Below are 17,915 nucleotides of genomic sequence, written 5' to 3' on the forward strand. Positions count from 1 at the left end.
AGCAACTTCTCAGTTTGAAGCGGCAGGCTATGAAAGATGAGATGAGAAATCTTCCATTTTGATCTTATAATATTCTGGGTGGGTGTTTTTGTTTTGTTTTGTTTTTTATTAGTCAAAAGCATTGCATACCTCGGGAAGAAAGCTTGGTTTACTGCTTCCTGAAACAAATTGTTCCTTTAAACATGTGGTTTAATAAAATACACTGTAATGATGCTTGTCAAACTTAAGTATTAACATTCCTGGAGGGCACTTTAACAGGCTGCCAGGCGCCATCCCCAGAGCTTCTGAGTCGGGGCCTGAGAATCTGCATTTATACTGTGGCCCCAGGTGATGCAGATGCTGCTTCTGTGGGAACCACACCTTGAGACCCACTGCACTATCAAAACACAATTCCTCAACTAGAGGAAGTAATTTTGATATCCCTAACAGGGCATTTTATCCATTAAAGATCACTTTTTGCTATTGTACAATTAATTTCAAAGAAGGAGGAACATTTTTCCTTCTTTTGAAATATAGTAAAGCCCTACAGTTAAGCCCCAATTTAACTTACTATGTAATTGTACCAAATTATTTTGTTTCTTTTTTACCAAATAGACCCTGAAAATCCAGAAAGAGGACACACTCACCAAGGTGAACAACAAGTTTTCTTCTCTTTCACTGGATCAGGTCTAGTGAAACATTATAATAAGCAATGCAGACACACTTATCTTTGGTCCTGCAACCCATTTGTCCTTAAAGATCTGTTTAAGGCCTCCTTCTAGAAAAAGTCATGTTTGCAGCTATTGAAATTACCTTGTGTGCGCACAGGATCTGACATAGCACTTGGGTCACTGAGACCTTGGGGGTTGATTGCTCTCACCATGAATAAATAGATTGTATTGGGCCGCAGTCCTCTCACTGTATAGAGGGTGGTCTTTACGTGGTTTGCCACTGTCTGCCAGCTATTGCTCACTGATTGGCTGAAACATGAACAGAAATTTCATTTAAACAGCAGTCATAAGGGTCTTGGAAATGGAGTTGGGTATCAATGACAAAGGTTAATGGCTGAAAATTAAACACGCACACACACAACGCTTGAAGTGTTCAGCCCAATAAATGAAACATTTGGATGATTTCAGTTTATTCAACAACAAAGCCGAGCCCACCTAACGGAAGTGCCATGCACAACAAAATTAAACTCAGCCCAGGAGATGTGATAGCCCTTTGTTAAAGCACAGCAGCCACTAAATGAATACCTGTAAAAGGAACAGAGGCCAAGATCACAACATCAAGTTTATACAATAAATATGGTCCTCGTAAATGTATATATATATACCTTGAAAAGAATTAACCTGTAGAAAGAATAAATGGACTACAGAGTAAATTATGCCAATACATTTTCCTGTTACAAGGTGTGTTTTCTTTTGCATCAATTCCACATGCAATATTATAATAGAGCCTTCTAAAACTACATATCTGTAAAAGAAGAAAGGAAGCATGTAATGAATATTTTCCCTTGGTCACATTTTTAATAAAATTGTACATTACACAGTATTGTGATTTATCACTTCGGGATGGTGAAATATCTCTGAATCTGCATGTGTGGACCCTTTAACAGTCATCTGCAGATGGGATGCCCTTTTATAGCACTTTGTCTAAGGTCAAACGCTGCTTTTGTTTAGAATGAGGAGGAAATGTGATTTTCAGGGCTGTCTGTTTATTTTTCAGAAGTCTTTTTACACCAAAGCATGAAACTTATAGAAAAACACTGTTTTGAAATTTGAAAACTATATATCGATCCTTAACTTTAATAGATTAGGGAAGCCTAAAATGAAAGTGATGATTTGTCCTAATGCTTAAAAAGGAGAGAGGCTATCACTATATTTATAGTGGCAAACAGAAGCACATTGAAACTAAATATGAAGCCACATTTTCCCATTAGTACAACTATTTTTTCAAATTCTCATAAAACAATTTTATACTAGTATTTGCTAAATTAGAGTCTATGTCCTTGAATTGACTGCAATTATTTCAAATAACAACTGGACATATCTTTTCCTTTCAGCAATCAGAAGTGCATGTACTCAATCTCTTAATTGTAGCTTTTAATATTCTCTTAGGCATAGCCAATACACGTATTCAAATATATAGCATAAAACACTGGAATTATTTTAAATTCTGCTCTAATTATTAGGAAGTAAAATTCCAAGCTTCCATGCCTCAATAACAGTTGCATAACTTAAAAAGTGTCTGTGCCTAATTAAATTATTTTCTGCTTAGTTCTAAAGCCAAAATTCACATCTGATAAATCCCTACAATGGTCAAGAGCTAAGTGATTATGTCATAACTAGATCCCTACAGACGTAGGCATAGATAATGCATATTTAATCTTATAATTAAGGTATGAATGAAAAATAAAACTAAAGTCTATTCTTGAATAAAGTCAGATATAAAAGATAAATTCTTAAAATGCACTGATTAAGCATGTCCTTAGAATAAAACAGCAGGATAGCTCACTTGAGATTTTAGGATATAGGAGCTAAAGCAAAAACCCAATGGAGAAAAAAGGAACTGTCTCATACCTGAAAGCCTCAATGATATATGCACTTGCTGGTAGGGTTCCAGGGGTACCTGGTTGCCAGGACAAGGTGACACTGCTCTTAGTAACATCAGTGACCTGTGGTTTGGATGGTGGTCCAGGCAGGTCATTAAAATCATAATTTTTACTGATTGTTGCTCCAGACTCTAGAGAGGACAAATAGAAAAAGCTTCATTTCTGATTACATAAGCTGACAAAGATGCTTAAAAGGAAAACAGTCTATTAAAGAATTTGAATAGACAGTGAGCAATTCATCTTCATGAATCAAAAGTATATGTGAATATTTGATTTTTCCTACATATTAGTAAATATTTACTTTCACACATGATCACTAGAATTGCTTGTTCTTTAGACAGAGAAAATAAAATAACAAGATTATTAAGGACAAATGTATCACATTTCATATGTGCAATGCTATGTACCAAGAGGTACGAAAAAGTGGCGTAAAGCTTAGTTCTTACATTCAATAAATTTAAAATATTGATCTCTCTTTAACTTGTTAGTTGATAATGAGCTAATCACTGAAACTGGCTCAAGATTTCTTCTGTTAAAATAGTTCACAAAGAACCCACCTGTCACATCCAGCACAGCACTCCAGGAAGTCTCCCCACTTGAACTTGTAGCCACACAAGTATAAGTGCCAGTATCAGAAATCTAGTGTGCATAGAAGGGAGAGAATAAAATTGTTTTAATTGATTTGTAGAATAATTACTCAATCTCAACAAGGCAATATTTGACTGTGAAAATGTGATATATCATTTGGCGGTCCAAATTGTACATTAGAGTCAATCATATGCACACATAAAATATTAAAATAAGCTCATATCATGTATTTTATTCATAATGGTGATTCAAAGATTCTTATTATATTTCTACAACTAAATGCTATTTGTCTGTAAACTTTAGTTGTCTTTCTATTTGCCTCCACAGCAATCCCCTTATCTTTTAATTCCAGCTTATGTTGGTACTTCACTGTGTCAGAGTTAGATATGGATAACTCAGGACAGAAGTTTTCAGCATCCTATAAACATTCAGAGATCAGTAATGCAAAGCTGTCCTCTTTGTCGTCAACAAACTGTATTTCACAGAATAAAATATACCCAGGAGTAAATAAGCACTGACATAATGGGGGGCAGACCTTCTTTTTTTTTAAAGACATGGAGAAAAGTGAAGAAGAATTTTTTTTTTTTAAAAAAAGGAAAACTAAATCTTTCCTTTTAAAGAGTGCAGTACTCACTTTTATTAAAATTGTAGCAGTGTAACAGTGAATGAAATAAAGTTGTGTCATTAAAAACAAGCAGACGATACCCATGGAATCATTGCAATAGAGAGCTGAAATGGTCATAGAAATCATCTAATCCATAACACTTTTTAAAGCATAATAAAAACTGTCTTTCACTGATTACATAAAATGTTTTTGTTATTCATTGAAGAGCGGCAAAAGAATTTGAGGAATAGTTGACAATATAATCAAGAGTTCCCTTTTGTAAATGTTAAAAGGCAGAAGATTCCGTGATTATACCTTGACAAAAACTTCAAGTTCGGTAATATGTAAATCAAAAATCCTCCCTGTGGTTGAGTCCCACGGGTTTAAATTGCAAACAACATTCATTCAGGTTAGTTTAGGGGTGAAGGAAAAGCTAGACTGGGAAGAGAAACTGATGACCAAACAGAATAAGACAAAGCAGAAGATGTAGAATTAAAATTCCACGACGAGCGTGAGTCTAATTGTTGATAAAATATGGGAGTTCATGGAATATAATATCTGTTGGGTTCAAAATGTAAGTGTATTGATGACTCAGTCTTCCACAACTGATTCTCGGGTAAATCATTAGTGCCTGGATGTTACTGCGGTTCCACAATTTTAATTGATTTTAAATGGCATTATGTATTTTAACCTAAGTTTCAAATTACTCTGTCACGTCATTCTTTGCCATATTATGTTATCTCTGTACAATTGTCTTCTATTATACTGAGGCAAGATGGGGGACAGCCATTGTAGAAAGAGCCATTTTTTCAAATGTGGCTGTGCATGCATTATAGTCATTAGAAATCTTTGCTTTTAAGAAGCATCACTCACAAACTAAATATAATGAGCCGAGGCTGGATTTTAATGGGATGTTCATTTGAATATGGTCTGTGAAAGAGTAAAAAATTTGCATTTTATTATAGCAGTTGAACTAAAACGTAGCACTTGTTATTATGTGCAAATGCTAAAAGAAGAATACTAGGTAATGCTTCTTAACTGCATCTCCTTGTCATTGTATGGAGATACAAGTCTGACATTAGCTGTGGTCGGTAGGTTTTAATGATCATTGGAATATTCTCCTCAGAAGAAACGGATTCAGCTACCAATTCCTGGACCATGAGAACACAGTGTTCATCACACTATTTTTCCCCCCTTGCATTAAGTACTGGAAAAGAAAGTAAGATATAAAGGAATATGATCTACAGAAACCCTCTCTTGACTGTATCAGTGAAGTAGTATAAAACATTTTATTTCTGTTAAAGACAGTCATCTTACAGAAAAAATAACAATGTTTTCATCGTGGAGTTTATCAAAAGTGATATGAAAACCCTAAACACCATTGCTAAAGCTCACTCTTGTATCACCATCATCATCACCATATTCATTTTCATTCCTTTAACTTTAAATAATGTCTTCTCTGGTCATGAGTGCTTCATATCTTTTCCATCCTTCTCTTTTCGTCCTTAATCAGTGCTTTGAAAAAGACTAATGTGCTGGCACACTCTCTCACCTACTTTTCTCCTTGTGTAGCTGGCTGCAGACAAGCTCCCAGGAGTATGCATCTCAGAAAGACTACTCAGAAGCCTGAGAGAGGGGCTCAAACTTTGTTTGACATCATCAAGCACCCACCTTTAATTGCTTCTTTTAAACACTATTGGGGGTCTTGACTGTTCAAGCACACCCTTTAATTCAGCAGTACAGTGGAAATGCATTAACCTCCATGGCCCAAGAAGTCTGCTTTTAGCTCAGAGAGAGCGGTTAAATTGTTTACTCAAGGAGACCTGGCATTAATTTTTTAATAACTCCCATTTTGTCCAAAGAAGGTTTACAATTAATTTACAATAAATAAAAAGACAGGCTAAAAACCTGTATTAATTTATTTTTCTTTAAATTGAATTTGATAGCATTTTGTCTACTTAGAGCAATAATTAATGCCTATCTCAAAATTAAAATAAAACAATATATACATTCATTATATTAACAGATTAAAGATTTGTGTTTGTGTATGCATGTGCACACTACGAAAAAGTCATTCTTCCTTCTTGTTATGTGTCCGTATTTACACATCTGATAAACATGTGATTGTAAATAATTTACATTGTAAGAAAAAAACATTCCCCGTTGTGATCATTTGAAAATACACATAATAAAAATAATTTATCTTCCTCCTCAGGCTTCTGAATGGGAAAATGCAACACGTTTTCGTTTGTTTTTTAATCACCTTGGTTCCCAATTTATACCTAGATACCAGATGCTACTAATTGTTCTTCCACTGAATCATTTTCAGTCAATTTTTCTTCATGTACTATTATATCAACCACCCTAATTCTGGCCCTCATTCCCAATCTTGTGACTATTCTGACATACTCTTGAGCTTTAGCATAGTGCTTGCTACATGGAGGGGAGGCTTTCTATATTTGGTTGAATGAACTGAATATACTTGTGGAGGGCAGGTGGCCCCCATGATAACATCCTTCTGGTATTCACACCTGGTGTAATCCCTCACCTTGAGTGTGTGGAGGACCTGTTGACTTACTTCTGGCCAATAGAATATGGCATGGAGGTGACAAGATGTCACATTTGTGATTACGTTATATAGGATTGTAAGCCTGTCTTGCTAAAAAACTCTCTTCCTTGTTGACTTTGAGGAAGCAAGCAATCATATTGGGAATATCCACATGGCAAGGAACCACCGGCAGCCTTCAGTCAACAGCAAGCAAGAAGCTGAGGTCACCAGTCTGACAGCCATTAAGAACTGAATGCCGCTAACAACTATGTTGTTTGGAAGCAAACTGATCCCCAGTCCATTTTCAGATGAGACTACAACCCTGACTGTAGCTTTGTGAGACCCTAGGGCAGAAGACCCAGCTAAGTCATGCCCAGACTCCCACAGAAGGTATGAGATAATAAACATGTGTTGTTTTGAGCCTAACAACACAAGTGTTGTGAAGTGTTTTCTAATACTGTTACACAGCTATAGATAGCTAATATAGTATTCAGAAGTAAACATTTATTTTGAGCTGCTCCTGAAGTCTAACTTGGTAAGTTGGCAGATATGGTCATTTTCTATCATGTCATCTTCTGTTAAAAGACTAGCAATGGCTTGTTCTTGTGCACAGATTCAAACGTAAACTGCATAGCAACCTTACCTAAAATGTAAGATATTTTTACCAACTAGCCAAACCTGCTTCTATGCAGTCATCAGTCTCATCTCTTTATTACTTTCCACATAACTGTTGGGCTGAGCCAATTTATCCACATTTCATTACGAACTTCCCTTGTTCATGAGAGTAAATCAGAAGCATTTCTCATTTTCAGTTATTTTAAATGTACTATTACTATCATTAACTTTATGTGTTTAACCTTTTTCGTTTCATTGATTACATACATATAGGATAGAATGAAGGAATAAAAAGTTTCTAGGCCTGTTATGAGCTTATATTGAACTTAAGGACAATGAACTTCCCTCTAATTTCAATTTGTCATTTGTAAAATAAATAACAGGGTCTATAATAAAATGTATAGCAATTATGCAGGGATGTAAGATTTTAATTTCACAACACAGTTTTTCCCTAGGGAAGTACATACTTCTGTTGAGATGAAGATCCAAATACGAATTCCAACATTACTTACACGTAAATTCTTAATCTGCAAGGTTCCTTGTTCTTGTATAGTTGCTCTTGGATCTCTACCCAGAAAAGTAAATCCCTCCTTTAGCCAGCTAATTACAGGAAGAGGGTCACCAGTAGCTTTACATTTCAGTAATGCTGTACCATCTACTGCTAGCGTTTGGTTGGCTGGGCCTTGTAGAATTATAGGTGGAGGTCTATCTGTCAAAACTAAAGGACAAAGATATTTTTCAGGATATTTTAATTTTATGAAATTTGGTAGTCTTTATATCATCAGTAGTCTTATATCAAAAGTAAGATTAAAGCCCCAAAGTCATACATATTACTTATAATTTTTTCTGTAATATTCTATATCCATTATAAATCTATCATTTATAATTACTATACATACACCTGTACATATTTTACTGAAGCCATACTATATTTATAACTTACTCTGAGTTACCTATAAGTAAGATGATGATAAGATAAATTCTGACATCTTAGAAAGGTTAAATCATATTAAAATTAAAATGTTGAGAGCTTATGGTAATCATTTGCAAAATGGCCATTTTCTCTCTCATATGCATGTTTAAGAAAGCCTGTGGAATATCACATGAGTACAATTAATTTTCACTTTTGCTTTCATTATAAATATATGAGTAATACATAATTTTACCTTCATAGCACCAGTTGCCGGCTTTATTTATATAGACTATAATATTTTGACGATGTTAAAATATTAGACTATAAATAATTTATTTCTAAAATTGTGATATTGGGCTTTAGATTATAGTAATATAATGTGGATGATATAATTTGTCTATATTTTTAAGCAAAAAAATCTAAAGACCATATTTATGACATGACAAAAATAGCATTTTCATGAAAATTTGTGTTTACATATATATTCATTTTTGTGATCATTTGAGTAAATTTTCCATAATTTCATAAACATAGTTCACTGTTTTTAAATTGAATATTGATTTGTAGCAGTATCATCAGTGCCTTTAGAAGTATTATATAATGATTTAGGAAGTATATCAGAATGTATAGTAATATTTAAATGGGTAATGAAAATATGGAATCAATTGGAGGCAGGCTTTCATCTACAATTCATTAGAAGACCATCTCACAATGAAACTGATATACCCAAGCCCAAGAAAGGATTTCGTAAGAGAAAGTTTTATAAACTTCACATAGGTTTTGGTTAATTATCCAAATATGCTCTTTATTATGTATAATAATAACAAATATAATATTTAAATATATATATATATAAGTTCCACAAAACGAAAAAGATGGTGAATCTGAATTATTGCTAAGCAACTGTGAAGAGTGCTTTTTCTCAAGAAGGTCATCTTGGATTATTATGTACATAATCAAAAAAAACTCATTTTGCTTATTAATGCTCTAATTTCCTTTGTCTACAAACTTTTACAAATACCCGTTTATATGTTTATATATTTCTCAATCTATATGTATTTTTATTTGTAGAGTTCACAGTTTTGGCGAAAGACATTAAATCAAACAGCCCTTTTAGAGGCTACCGTGAGAAAGCCAACTGATCTTGATTTAAAATAGAGGTCTCCTGCATGTCAAGATAGAATGGACTTCCAATCAACCTAAACCTGTTATATCAAAATATGTATTAAAATGTGTGTATATGTAGAAAACCTTATAAAAACCTAACGAAAACAACATTCTCTGTGTATTCTTTGCAAATAAAAATTAGATCCATTTAGTTCACTGCTTTTCTTGATCAAATTCTTCATTTTAGAAGTAAATTAAATAATCTTCAGAGAATGTGAAAGCACAATATTATACTAATTCTGACATATCTGGCAATAATTGTGCAAATAGATATTCAAGTTGAATGCTTTGTGGAATTTATTTTCTCTCTGAGTCAAAAATGGAAGGCCAATTCACAAAACATTATGAATAATTTTAAAATTCAGTAAGAAAAATGGGTCTGCATTACCAGAGAAGAAACTATTTATTAAATTTTATATAGTGTTACTTCTTTGTTTCAAATTAAATATCTATATAGGATTCTGGTAACTTATAACCTGCTCTTACTGTCATATCCTTGAAATCATTATATATGGGCAAAGGACATACAATTAGTTTCTTTTTTCTTTTTAACTGCCCAAATGAGTAGCTCATTGTCTTTTAAATGAATTTGATCAAAAAAGTAACTGAAAATCTCCTGGCCAGAAAGAACTTTCAGTTTCAAGGATGTTATGGGTGAAAGATGACCACAAGCTTCCATGACACTAAGGTCAGAGGTTAAATGAACATTTAGGGTTTCCAGTGATCTGTGAACAATTCCATGGTTTTCTCTAACTATGCATTGTGTATCCTCAATAAACCATTCATATAAGATCATGATGTGACATCTATTGTACATTTCTTCTCTCCAGTCCTTTTAGATTCTATTGGCTCTACTCAGAATTCTCATTACAATTTTCTAATTTTCTAACAGAAGAAAAGAAATGAAGAACAGTGTTAATGAAATAATAAGAAGGATGCTTTGAAATTCAAGTGTATTAAAGATCTTAGCTCTACCTGTAATAAGTAAGATTATCACTCAACAGCACCTTTCATCACCATTAACAACCTCATCTCATGTGAACACTTGAGTTAAAAATATTTCCAAGAAAGGACTCTAAGTACAAAAATGTAACAACAGAAACATCACTATAGATGTTTTGCTTGTTTTTCCGAACACAACATATGTTTTCATTCTACATTGGAATTTCATTTGGCTCTAAACTGCCCTGGATCATACCAAGCAACACGTTCAAAAGGGGATGACTTGCATATTATTAAACTGTTAACCAGTCAGAAAAATTTTAAACTATGAATAAAAGCTGAAGTCATCGGCCAATGTGGCAAGTTAATATTTGGAGACCGTTATTTATAATAAAGTGTATGTGTGTATGTGTGTGTGTGTGTTTAGGTCTTGAAGTTAGATTTCTTTACTGTCAAAATCAATAACTCTATAACCTCCATTCAATATTCCTGCAAAAGGATCTTGACTTTGTGAATGCTTATGAAAGTAAAAATCAATGTAGCAATTAATATTCAAGCCACTTGTAACCAAATGTCCAGAGACATCTCAGTCATCAGATTTAAATTTCCTTATCACTCTTTTCAGTTTGACCACAGAACCAGAGCTAGAATTACTACTGGTCTGAGAGATTATGTCAAAAACAAACATAATTTCTCAAAACAAGTTTTCCTTTTCATTATATCAGGCACAGTTTTGAATATCCACCTGTTTCATGAACCACATCAGTCATATCAACTGGTTCTTCTAAATCATCAACTTTGTTTTCTACAAATATGGTTTGCCTTCTTCATAACGCTTTCTTCATTTAGAAACATTTAAAAGTCTGTCTTTTATAAAATACCATAAGCAGCTATAGTGGAGTTCTTAAGCATTATATTTGGAATCTTTCATAGTAGTATAGAATAAAACTTAGGTTTTGGCCAGAATACCTTATTTTCCAAGTATATGTTTCTAGACATTTTTTCCTAGTAGAAGAAAACATAGGAACTTAAAAAAGATTAATAATTATATTTTATTTCTTTTAAAGAAATATGGAGGTTTGAAGGATCGACGATCTTGTCCATGTAAAGGAAGAATTTCTTGGCACCATTACCCTTGAACCTGACTTCTTTCAGTTCCATAGCAGTAAATCTCTGCTGCATCAGCAGGTATGGCCATTAACGACTCAATATCCCCTCAGCTAATGTTTGTCTGTTCTATTTATTCCCATTCCTGACATGGCGCTGAATCAGGCAATACCATGGGCAGACATTAAAAAATACTGCCTTTCTATTAATTTTAAATGACCTTTTAATCTACATGTAAATTTGAATTGCATGAAAGCTCAGCAGAGAAAGAAGAGAATCAGAGAGGTCACAGCCCAAAGCTCTTTTATCGCAGAACCCAGAGTGGGAGGGTGCGGGTGTGGGGAGAATCAGAAACCCCACAAATCTAAGAGGGCAAGAGAGATTTTTTAAATTTAAGATATCAAAGAATATGGCTTAAATTAATGCTCAGAGGTTCACAAATATCTAAAACTCCCTACGTGTCAATTGTGACAGAAAAGCTCTTGGGAAAAAAAAATCAGACATGAAGAGTGCTGCATGGTCTTCAACTTTCACCTGAATCAGGTGCTTCAGTTAAGATTTGTAGTGCATACATACAAATAAAAAATTAGTTTTAGCATCCATTTGTAGTTTGGAAGGTATTTAATTAATTTAACTTAGTGAATGTATAATTACCACATCATAGGATGTCACAATGTGATTGGCTAAGTGAAAAGTCATCTCTGTTTCCACTGATAATAAAGATTATATCTCTCTCTCTCCTCTAGTAAAATAAGATTATTACTATCCATTAGAAGCAATCATATCAGCACAAGACTGAATAAAAATATACAGCTAACATTCCTATTTCTATTTCACTAAAATAATGCATCACTATATTTTTAAGAATAAAATAGATTGTGTTTGATGTTCTTCTTTGGGAAAGTAAATGGTATTAAATCAGGGAGAATTAGAAACTATTAAGAATGTTATTTTACCCAGATTCAAACTTAGAAGATAAGCATTAATTTTAAGGATTTAACTAAAAGGTCAGAGAATTTCATAGCTTTGATAAAAATCATTATTTTCAGAAAACAAATTCTAATAATATCACACCATCAGTAACTTCCAGCTGAGCTTTTGCTAAAATGCTTCCTGCCACGGTTAGGGCCTGGCAGATGTAGTAACCCGCGTCCGAGCGCTGAGTGTCGGTAATTGTAAGGTCCCCGGCTGGCGACACAGAACATCTGCTGTTGGCCTGTTGGGGTTGATTTGGGAAAAGCAGGTTCTGTGGAAACAAACACAATGTTACTAATATTCTCTTCTCACTCAGAAGGAAAATTATATTAACAACAGCTACCGCAGTTAGAGAAATGTGGCTGGAAAAAGAAAACACAAAGATTTTAAAATACGGTACTGAAAGGGTTAAAGGCCACACAGTGAGTCTCACTGGGAAACTTTTTTCCCATCATGGGAAAATGATGTGCTCTAAGAAGCGAGCATGCTCTGGCTGAAGGAACAATCATCTAAGTCTGGATCGTGAGCTTTTACTCTCTGCGTGACTTTCTGTGAGTTACTGAACAGTTTTGAAAGGCAGTTTCCTCATCTGTAAAATGGACATAATAATACTCATCTGACTCAACTCATAAAACATCGTGAGAATCTAGACTGTAACATCAATTGTGTATGTGTTTTATAAACTGCAGATCACTAGAGAACGCAAAAATATTTTCTGCTGACCCTTTTGAATATTTGACATAAGTAACTCAATTTCTCCTAAAGGTATTCAAAAGTGTGTGACTGAGACTGACACAGAGAGACAGCTGAATCTCCTTCTGCTAGAAGATTTCTGCAGGTTGTAACAGCTTTGAAAGGAGCTAGGTATAAAGGCTACCATCTGAGCAAGTTTAACCAAATCATTGAAAATAAAAAGAAGATGCGGGATGTTTCTGAAGGATGCGTGTGATGGTAAAGAATTTCATGATATTACCCTATCAAAAAAATCAAAGGTTCTTTAGTTTCCTATATAACTCATATTTTTAAAAAAACTTTATTTTAAAATTTTGGTTACAGTTTCATTTTTGTATACAACTCATGTTAATACAAGCAGCCAAATCACAAAATTGTGAACGTTCTTATAGGAGAGCAGTAGTGTTAACCTGGATGACCTATGTTGCTTTACTGTTGTTCAATTAAAAAAAAATTTGGATACAATAAATTATATTGAGATATGCTTCCAAGTTGGATTATAAATAAGGACATATCAATTTTTATGTTGTATTTACTTACAAAAAAAAGAACATTATAACCCTCTGGGATCTGTTTCTCGACATAGTAATTAATTTCCCAGGTTTGTAATTAAACAGTTTCAATATGTTACAATCAGGAGGTAATAACATTCAATTAAAGGCATAAGACACATTTTCCCCTTAAAATGTTTCTACCCTTGAAGTAATACCAATGAAAGAGGATAAAATAGGGTATTAACACTTTTCAATTACCCTAAATGACTTTAATCCTGCGAATAAGGTCCTACTTTAATTAGAAGCTCTTCTCTTTATTGCAACATGATGGATGTCCACTTTATTAGATTCGAGTGTGACACTGTAAGCCCACTTTACATAAACATACTATGTTATTAAACCTTTTCTAAAAGAGGTGATGTTTGCTAGCATGCCAGGAATATAATTTCAAAATGCTATTGCCTTCCTATAAAATTTGTATTACTATAGAAGGCTAGACTTTTTCATACATATGAAGCATAATTTGAGAGCAAGCTAATTCTCCTGTGGAATCCAAATATATTACTGAAATAAACCATCTGAAAGAGAAGGGTCTAAATTTTAAAGGCACTTGGAAATGATACAATAACTCAAAGTGTGCACTTTCCTACAATTAGCCATTAGAATACTAATTTACATAGCACTAATACATCAGATGGGCTTAATTCTCTCTGGGATCTCTTCCTCTACAATGTGTTATCAGTCCACCTTCTAAATGATTCGATGACATGGAAAATGGCATATGATTGAGGTTAACCCATCATCTTTATTCCCTGTTTGTATGACATAGGCAAAAGAAAATGGATGACAAGCAAAACCCAGGAATTCTACAGAGCTCTTCTCGCCTTGAAGTGCCTGGGTATCCTATTAGTGCTAATTGGCATTATCAGCACATATTGAGGAATATGGACCATTAAGTCCAGGCTCTTAACTCTCTATACTGATGGATAGTCATAGATCACTGTAAAAATTGGATACTGCAGACAGTAAGACTAATTTATTTTTCCTAATGTCCCAATTCATGATTTGAAAATTTACAATTTGCTCAAGCATTTCTCTTTTGTTCTCATTCACAATCTCCTTTCTCTCTCTCCCCTTTCCTCTCTCCCCCGACCCCTCTGTCTAATGTGAGGGAGATAGCTGAAATAAAGAAAAGGAGGCCTAAGATTATAATCAAATCAATCGCCTAACTCGAAAATTTTTCCCAGAGATTAATATCTCTGGAATTACATGCCACTTTGTCAAATAACAGAAAAAGAAATACTTTAATGCTATTTGATCATTACTTGTTTAAAAAACATTAAAACACAATGTAGCATATTTAAATATCATGCTCATTGGGCCACAAGACCAATACACATTTCATGCAATAGCATGTATAAACCTGAAGCTATTTTAGGGCATGTGATTTACACATGATACAGCTGTATCTACATGATAACAAGTTATAATGAGATTTAACTCACTACATGGATTTAAAGTGTAAATCTGCAACAATCAAATTGCTTTATATCATTATATTTGTATCACTTATAAATAAATAATAAATTCACATAAATATATTTACTATCAGTGGCTTGAGAAAGTAACTTCTATGGACCCCATACCTCCCCGAATGGGTGGAGGGAAGGAGCTACAGGCAGGAGTGAGAATCTTGACAGGCTACCAGGGCTCTCCAGGCTCATCCCCTCCTGCCTTTTCAGGCACGATGTGGGTCTGGGGACAGAGGTGACCAGAGTGGTGCTGAGCTTCTGTGTGTGGGCAGAGGGATACCTCTGGCCCTAGCAGCCTGGCCTTAGCAGAAGCATGAACTTGCCACTTCAGCCAGGAACAAGGGAAGGCAGATGCATTCTGCATTTTCCCCATTTCTAACCTTCAAAATGTGTAAAGTATTTTTACATATAAACTAATTTAATCACATAATCTTCATAACTTATGTGAAGTAAAATATATTATCCTCAAATTTTAGATTAAGAAAATGAGCTTCAGTAAATTTAAACAGTGCTACAAAGATTGTAAAAATTATACGGAGGGAAAATGGCTTTAGAATTCTTTCCGTTTTCAGGGTACGTGTGTGTGTGTGTGTGTGTGTGTGTGTTCAAGTGTGTTATAACTATATCATGTTGCTTTACACTCACTTTAGAGTTTGGGATGTTTTAATCTGAAAGCAATTTTTAAGTGAAGAATCAAGGAAGTCTATGAGTAGAAATCTATTGTATTGTTACTAACTGATAAAAAAGATGGCAATTAAGTCCTGGAACAATCCTGATGTGGGATAAGACAGTGGCCAGAACTTTACCTTATCCTTCTCATCACTATATTTACATCCCACAAATCATGGGGGAAGTGAATCCAACAAAGAGCAATGAGGAAAGGAAGAAAGATAATTTGCCCGTCCATACTGAGATGTTAAAACTGCTAGCTCGGGGTGGTACAGAACTGTATAGGAATTCACAACAATGCAAAATGACGGCTGAGGGAAACTTCCTGATGTCTCTCTACCCAGATAATCATACACGAGTTTTGATCAACAGGTTCTCTTAACTTAGTCAAAAGCATTTTCCGTCTCTGGCAAAGTTTTTAGATTGCCTGAGACTTTAAATCATGGTTTCCATGTTTGCCCAGGAAATTCTTCCAGAACTTGGTCTAACACCAGAGGGTGCTGACGAGGAACACCAGTAGGTCTCTTCCTGCGAACTATATGCCTCCTTCGGTATGCTTCCGGAGAGACTAGAATAAAAATATCTCTAGGTCCCTCAGGAATGCACAGATAAGTCTGTAGACAAAGAACTCAATTTCTGATCTGGTTTAGGCTGGAAGTTCCACTCATTGCCTCAGAACCTAGAGGCTTGTGCTTGTCCAAGTTTGGACCAAGTTCTAAATGAGAAAATGGGTGTATTCAATTCGCTTTTAGCAGAGTCTTGAGAGATCATGCTGCCCGGAGAGGACAAACCAGGGCACAGCAAAGACCAGACAAGTGTTGGGTTTTTTTCTGGTATTTAATGTATTATTTCCTGTCTAACCCCACTATGAGGGAATCCAGAAGGGATGATGGAAGAAAATATTTCTCCTACTCAAATGGAAGTGTGCTTAAATTAACGGTAAAGAAAAGGTATTTATACTATATAACTATGAAAGGGGGTTGAAACTAGTTTCTAGGCTGATTAATAATGGAAATATTTTTGACTGTTTTACATTTTCCCAGGATGTCCTAAGTGTTTTATATATACTAACTCACTTACTTATCCCAATGTAGCTCAATGCAAGAAAGCAAACTTACCTTTCTGTTAAGAGGTTTTAAACAGCTACAGGTTAGACTTTTTCAGATAATTTGGTTACACTGCATTGTATCTATTTGACGTAAGATAAAAATATTAGAGAATTAACACTAGAAAAAAGAATGTTATATTAAAGCATCTGACTCCCACTAATTTTAGAATTAATTGGTCTCTTTTTCAGAAATAAAATAAATTCAACATTGTTAACAAGAAAGGAAAGACAAACTTTGAGGGTCACTAGAGACGGGGAGTTCAGAGATTTCAGAAAAGCAGTCAAGGCTTACACTCACCTGGCTGCCTTCTTTTTGCCAAAAAACTGCTGGCTGTGGGTTTCCTTTAGTTTCACAGGGAAATGTCACTGTACGACCTTGAGCAACAATCTGATCTCTTGGCCTAACCACAAACTGTGGAGGAGCTATAATTTAAAAGGAAAGAAAGTGTGTCAATATAAACTGTTGACAAAGAAAAATATATCAAAGAGAAAATCTGATACTAGGTGGATTGCTCAGTGCCAGACAGAGGCTACAGTTTTTGATTTAGTTTTAAGTATTTCTCAAAACACAATGGGGAAAGAAAAACGAACACTCTATCAAATGTGAGGAAAGAAGTAAATGTATTCATAGACACATTTTAAATGTACACTGTAAATCCTGCAGCCCCTATACTCGCATAGGAAAATAGATTTTTAATGATATTCTAAAGTTTTTAAGAAAAAAACATGGTTTCCCAATATGGTTTTGTGTTTTGAATGAAGAGAGAAAAAGAGGCATTGCATTACTCAAATATCTCCCTCCTTCCTGTGAAATCAATCTACTAACAAACATTCATTGTTCTTGTAATATTTGCAAGACATTGTACTGGGCACAGGGATACCAGAAGGAATAAAATATGATACCCATTCTCAAAGTGCTGATATTCTAGACCTGAGGAATTGAAGTGTTGAAAATATCAAAGAATCGAAGAGATGGGAATTACATACAAAGATAACTAACAATATAAAGAAACATATGAAAGTGGTTGATTCTATTTAATTCATTTCATTTACATCAATAAGCATTCGGCAATTACTATGTTCCCCTACTGGGCACTAAAGATACACAGATAAAATCATCTACCCTGCAGCCATGAAGGTACTCATAGTCTAAGAGAAAATACAGAACATGATCATGATGACAACAGCAACAGCAAAATTAAAACAACAATTCTCTAAGGCTGTGGTAAGTTCAATGATAGAGGTGCTCTCAGAGCACAGAGGAGAAGCACTTAAATTATAGTACACATCATAAGTGTGATAGGACTTCAGGAGAGAGGGATCCCTTT

At 34.4% G+C, this 17,915-nt stretch overlaps 1 protein-coding gene across 1 annotated transcript in view; it reads right to left on the reverse strand.

Annotated features, from left to right (window-relative positions):
• The window catches only part of ROBO2 (roundabout guidance receptor 2), a 537,609-nt gene that overhangs the window by 106,829 nt on the left and 412,865 nt on the right, over positions 1-17,915 (reverse strand). The window contains exons 7-12 of the mRNA XM_065875890.1: positions 16,886-17,010; positions 12,152-12,323; positions 7,461-7,666; positions 3,151-3,232; positions 2,562-2,724; positions 793-959 (exon numbers count right to left, since the gene is read on the reverse strand). Of these exons, the coding sequence (XP_065731962.1) occupies positions 793-959; positions 2,562-2,724; positions 3,151-3,232; positions 7,461-7,666; positions 12,152-12,323; positions 16,886-17,010 (915 nt within the window). The remainder of the gene's footprint in view (positions 1-792; positions 960-2,561; positions 2,725-3,150; positions 3,233-7,460; positions 7,667-12,151; positions 12,324-16,885; positions 17,011-17,915) is intronic.

This window comes from Phocoena phocoena, chromosome 4 (assembly GCF_963924675.1).
Source record: "Phocoena phocoena chromosome 4, mPhoPho1.1, whole genome shotgun sequence".
In the NCBI taxonomy this organism is placed as follows: Eukaryota; Metazoa; Chordata; class Mammalia; order Artiodactyla; family Phocoenidae; genus Phocoena; species Phocoena phocoena.